General features: G+C 41.1%; 1 protein-coding gene across 4 annotated transcripts in view; it reads right to left on the bottom strand.

Annotated features, from left to right (window-relative positions):
• Positions 1-6,153, bottom strand: part of IQGAP3 (IQ motif containing GTPase activating protein 3) — a 51,505-nt gene that overhangs the window by 42,242 nt on the left and 3,110 nt on the right. For 2 of the 4 annotated variants that reach the window (XM_081841699.1, XM_081841698.1), the window contains exons 2-5: positions 5,444-5,531; positions 4,932-5,088; positions 3,382-3,459; positions 1,648-1,724 (exon numbers count right to left, since the gene is read on the bottom strand). In XM_081841699.1, coding sequence (XP_081697825.1) covers positions 1,648-1,724; positions 3,382-3,459; positions 4,932-5,088; positions 5,444-5,531 — 400 coding nt within the window. Of the gene's footprint in view, positions 1-1,647; positions 1,725-2,599; positions 2,678-3,381; positions 3,460-4,931; positions 5,089-5,443; positions 5,532-6,153 lie in introns of those variants that run through there. The other 2 variants (XM_081841701.1, XM_081841700.1) reach the window with 2 other exon arrangements.

A 6,153-nucleotide genomic window follows, 5' to 3' on the forward strand; every position in this document is an offset into this window, starting at 1 on the left:
AGAATGGCAAAGAATATTATCAAGATATATTTGGCAGGGCAAGAAACCAAGAATTAAATTTAAGATATTAACTGATGCAAGAGAAAGAGGTTTCGCCCTGCCAGACTTGAGGTTATATTATGAAGCATCATGTCTTTGTTGGTTGAAAGAATGGATGAAGTTAGAAAATAATGAATTATTGGATTTAGAAGGTTATGATAATAGATTCGGTTGGCACGCGTATTTATGGTATGATAAAAAAAGAATACATAAAGGGTTTGAAAACCACATCTTTAGAGGATCTTTGATTGGAGTTTGGAATAGGTATAAAAATGTATTAGAACCAAAGATTCCACATTGGTTATCACCATTAGAGGTTATGATTATTAAAAAGATAAATATGGGCGGGAGATGGATAACATATGAGAAATTATTAAAAAAGGAAGGAAATAAGTGGAAATTGAAACCATATGAAGAAGTAAAAGAATATGTTAAGGATTGGCTGCATTATTTTCAGTTAAATGAAATGTTTAAAAAAGAGTTTTTAGAGAGGGGATATTCTGAAAAAGAATCTAGATTTCAACAAGAAATCTTAAACAATGAAGTGAAAATTTTATCTAAAATGTATAAAATATTGTTGGAATGGAATACTGTGGACGAAGAGGTTAAATCTGTAATGATTAGTTGGGCTAGAGATTTCGGATATAATATTGAATTTGAGAAATGGACTAAATTATGGAAGGATGGGTTAAAGTTTACAGCTTGTACAACGATTAAGGAAAATGTTATGAAGATGTTATATAGATGGTATATAGCACCAGTAAAACTGGGTAAAATGTATAAAGTGTGTAATAAATGTTGGAAGTGTAAGGAGACAGAAGGAACATTTTACCATATGTGGTGGGAATGTAAGAAGGTAAAAAGCTTCTGGGAGATGATTTATAATGAGTTAAAGAAAATGTTGAAATATACTTTTGTTAAAAAACCAGAAGCTCTCTTGCTGGGAATACTGGATAATGAAATTAGTAAAAAAGATGTGAAATTAGTTTTGTATGCAGTAACAGCAGCCAGAATTTTGCTGGCACAGAAATGGAAACAGGAAGAGATGCCCACGAAAGAAGAATGGAGGATGAAACTGATGGAATACACAGAAATGGACAGATTGACAGGGAGAATTAGGAACCAATGTGACCAGAGATTCTCCGAGGACTGGAAGAAATTTACAGTGTATATCAAAAATTCCTGTGATGAGCAAATAACATTCGTTGGCTTTCAAGAAGCTCTGTGAAATTACTGTTAGAAATATTGTTTAAAAAATATGATGTGATTAAGAGTATTAGAGTGCAATATAATATTGGGAAATGTGAGACGAGGATAAAAAAAATAAACAGAAAATTATCAGACAAGCTGAGGGAAGTTCTGGAAAAAAGGGTTTAAGTTAAAAATGGATGTATAATTTTGTAAAAATATTTGGGTTTTTTTTAATAGAAAATCTAATAAAAATATTTATAAAAAAACAAAACATGCTCACAGCAAAAAAGGAAGGGGGAAAAAAGAACCAACTTCCACTACTCTTGAGGAGCCACAAAAGACTTGCACTGCAATCAATGGTGTGGGAGGGAGAACAGTCAGAATTCCAGCCCCCGTATGAAGGTTGTCCCGCCTTACCTCAAAGCATGAATACAATACACCACACGAGGCATGTTCTTTTTGTCATAGATGTCTGTTGTTTCAGGGTGAAAGATCTGTTGAAAAACAGAAGTGGAGTTTCAAAAGATTTACTTCAGAACACCCATCAAGGAAATGCCTTTTTTATTAGGGCAACCAATTTGGACACCATAGAAGCTTGATGAAGAGCTCTGAAGGACTCAAGAGGCTGCACTTTATTTTTGCTAATATTTAGGTTGGCGTAAATTGAAAAAACACGGCGCTAGTATAGATTTTGGAATTATTTCATAGGGCCCAACCAGCTACCTTTACTATTCACAGGAGTAAGATGGGGGTGAGGAACTGGTTCCAACCAGAAAACCCAATCCTTATCTCTGCCAACCTCCCATGAGTCAAGTTTGATAGATGGGCTGGATGCATCTTGACCTGCCCAACACCTGATGTCATATATGTACAACAGGTGTAGTGCAGGTGGGTGTGACTTGGCCAAAATTGCCCACCTCTTGGGCCAAATGCAGAGACTCACCAGAACCTAAGAACTGGCTGAATCGGGCCAATGGCCTATCTGGTCCAGCATCCTATTCTTACAGTGGCCAACCAGATGCCCCAATGGGAAACCCATTTGGAAGCATTTACAGCATCCGACTGTGGATGTATGATTTCATAACATCATACATGCATAAAGTAGAATATTCCACGCTGACACCAAAAATAAACTGTGGAGGCAGAGCATAGCCATCCTGGCTAGTAGCCATTGGTAGCTTTTCCTCCATGTATTTGTCTAATCCTCTTTTAAATCCATCTAGGTTGTCCGTGTGTCGAAAGTGCAGCCCACAGGCCATCACTGCCGCGCAACGGTAAAGTCATCGACACAGAGTCTTCTTTATAAACAGAATGAAACTTTACTGAAGAAAATAAACTTGTTCAGAAACAGCATGGTTAAAGAGCATACACAGAGGCACAGTCTTAGTGATTTACTAGAGTCCTGGAGCAACTGTGTCTGCCTTAGCTTTTCATAGCAACAACAGCACTATTCCTCAGATGACTCTATACACAATCCATACAGCTCTCTGACTGAGGCCCATAGAGAGACTGGCTACTTTTATATGGAGAATGAGTTATCACCCGTGTTAAGTTGTGGGTGAACATATCAGACGACACAGCGATTCTTCAAACAGCTCTTCTTTATTCAGAGGCCAGAACTGAACTGAACTGAAGGGCTCAGTCAGCCTGCTTATATAGAGCTCCAGTACCACGTTACTGTAACAGCTTTCTAAAATTATCCAATCACTGAACGTCACTTTCGATCCTTCATTTGCATAACTATCTACAGTATCTGGCCCAGGGTGAGAACTTCAGTACATAACAACCCGAGTCACAGTGACTTGGCAGTTTGCTGTTAACAGTTAGCAGGCTTAGGCTTGAGAAGAAGTAGGCCTTACTGCTTCTTCTGCTCTCAAGAACCTTTGTCTCATGACAATCCCTGCCTCCTGTGGGAGCGAGTTTCATAGAAGGAGGACTGTCTTTTATCTACCTTGAATCTTCCAACATTCAGAGTCATTGGATGCCCATGAGTCCTAGTGTTACACGACAGAGGGACAAAACTTATTTCTATCCATGGCATGCGTAATTTTATAAACTTCTGTCATGTTGGGCTTGCAGGCTGGAGCTTCCCTGCTGCTGGATTAACGCAACCTTTTTAGGTACCAAGAGACTAGAAGGTGAATCCATTACCGTGGGCAATCCTATGTGGCTCATGGCATCCCGCCAGCGGTTGATGTTGTCCGTGTGTCGAAAGTGCAGCCCACAGGCCTAGAATGAAGGAAAGAAGAAGCACTTCATTTGGGGCAGCCTGAGAACCAAAACCCAGGGCCATCTCTCTGCACTTTACTGTGTGCAGTGTTAGGAACTCAAGATATATAATCTAATTGCCAAATGGCACCTTAAACCTAGGCTGTGGTCACCACAATGGAATACCTAAGGACCATTCCCCTCCCTCTGACTTATTATTAATAGTATTTATTATTTCAATTTCAATATACCGCTTTATATTTTAAAGAACAAATCTCAAAGCTGTTTACAACACATTAAAGCATCAAATAAAACAATCCAGAATAAAACTAATTCAAGCTTCAAGGAAAATGTTCCAGATATTTCTGTAAGTGGCATTTTGCTTTCCCCAGTTGCCAGCCTGGCATCCAGAGATCTCCACATGGTCGCAATTGGACCTGTGCAAGTCACAAAACATGCCTGGCACCTGGCTAATTTTGGTCGCTGACTCTGTGGTATCTGATAGGACTGAAGACAGGATATTTACTGTGAGTTTGCTATTACTTGCTGTGCGTTGCTCTGCCTCCTGAAATTCTGCCCGCTATAAGGAAAAGTGAACTGCAGCAGAACCACCAATCTCTATTAATGTATTTTACACAGAATGAGAGGTAAATAGCTACTTCCATGCCAACTTCTTCCCTTATTATTTTGATTACGGCAGCTTTTCAATGTTCGATTTTGATGCCTCTCCTTTGAAAGTATTTCAGATTTTATGCCTCTGAAATAGATCAGATTTGTATGTTTGCGGACCCACCTCGTATGCTGAATTTTTATTCTGTTTCATTAATAATGATTTTGTGTCTTTTGTAGCTGTAACTTTTAAAATAATGTTCTATTGCTGTAGCCTGCCCTGGGAGCTTATAAAGGGTTGGACAAAAACAAAAAGCTTATAAAATAGAAATAAATAAAAAGAGGGTCTACATTTTTGCTCTCTGGGACAAGGGGCACACTGCCCTCCAGTAAGTATGACTGAGCCCAGCTTCGGTCTCAGTTTTGGAGCTGCAGATGGGAGTGGAAGTCACAACCCCACCATTGCACACGGATCATTACCTTCTTTTGGGTGGGGGGCGTGCGCAGTGTTGCATAACCAAGGCAGCTGGAGAGCCTTGGACTGGGGGGGTGGGCAACAATAACCCAACAAGCCCCCTACCCTTTCCATCTCCAACCTCAGAGCTGAGTGGTGGAGGATAGAGAGGAGAAAGCAAGAGACTGGTGTGCAGCGGGAGGAACTGAAGATACTGGCAACTACATGACCCAACAGAGCCAGTGAAAAAACTGCAGACTCCTGATCAAAATCAAAGCTAAAGCTGCCTGCTGCAGAGTCCCACCATTACTCAATCTAGCCCAGTCTTCACCAATTTGGTGCCCTGCAGATGTTTTGGACTACAGTTCCCACCAGCCCCAGTGAGACAAAATGGTCGTGAGCTGAGCATCAGCAAGGGGAAGACACTCACCTTGAAACGGGCCTGGTCAAGGTCATAAATCTTCCTCAAGGGACACACGTCAGGTGCAAAGAAATGACCCAGCTTGGCCAGAGTGACCCCATTCCGCAAACTCTCCTCCAGTTCGGTTGGTGAGGCCAGATCCTCCTTCAAGCAGCCCTCCATCCAGCTGAAATATGCAGAGAGCAATGGAAAGGATGCCTTTTGTTTCCCCGGCACACATGCCCAGAGGTGGCCTGATTTATTCAATGGCTGTCCCCTTGTGCCTTCAAAAGCCATTCCGGGGTCCTTCCAGACCCCACCCCATGCCCCCCAAGCAATAGTGGCAGAAGAACATAAGGAAAGCTCTTCTGGATTAGACCAATGCAGGCCCATCCAGTCTAATGTGCCTTGTCCTACAGGGTATGGCAGTGTAGTAGTTAGAGACCTCAGACCTGGGTTCAAATCCCCACTTGACCACAAAGCTCCCTCATTGTCCTGATTTAGGCCCTCTTAGACCCTCACCCGACCACAAGGACCCTCACCGCTTGGCTTCTTCTAGATGACAGAGATACTGGTAGGCGATGTTCTGGTGCCTCTTCTCATCCATTTCATCCGCTGTAAGGCGCTCATCTGGGGAAAGCAAGCAAAACTGCTATTTGCACACTCAGTTCAAACTGAGGTTTTCAGAGATCTGACTGGCGTTGATTGGTGACATATGATCAATCTCATAGCAGCCTCTGGTTGCTACTTTGCTCCTGGAATCAATTCAAGGAGCTGGTCTTGGCCATTTGAAGCTCTAAAGGGCCTAGAATATCTCTCTCTATATATATGAATGAGATTCTTACAACATTTCATAACATCATACACGCATAAAGTAGAATATTCCATGCTGACACCAAAAGTAAATGTTTGTATAGGAGGCGATAAACAGTGTATTCTGCTAACCGCAAAGTTGTATACTGTGAAGGGAGTCCTCTGTTTTCATTTTTAGGCATGTGCATAACAGAGCTGCACCAATCAGTTGTAAAACAGTTTTTTATGCTTCAAATCTTATGCCAATTTTATTTTAATAGTTTCAACAAGTGCTATTTGCCAGATTTTATTGTACCTATTTTTTCAAAGAAGCACCCTTCAGGCTTTTTCAGCACCGTACCTCGTTATTACCAGCCAGTAAAAGATAACTCACCAGGGGTTAGTATTATCTCCCATGAAAAGATTTGAGCCTAACCAGCTCTGGACATTTAGAGTTGTT

The sequence above is a fragment of the Podarcis erhardii genome, assembly GCF_964252035.2.
Source record: "Podarcis erhardii genome assembly, chromosome: 15".
NCBI lineage: Eukaryota > Metazoa > Chordata > Lepidosauria > Squamata > Lacertidae > Podarcis > Podarcis erhardii.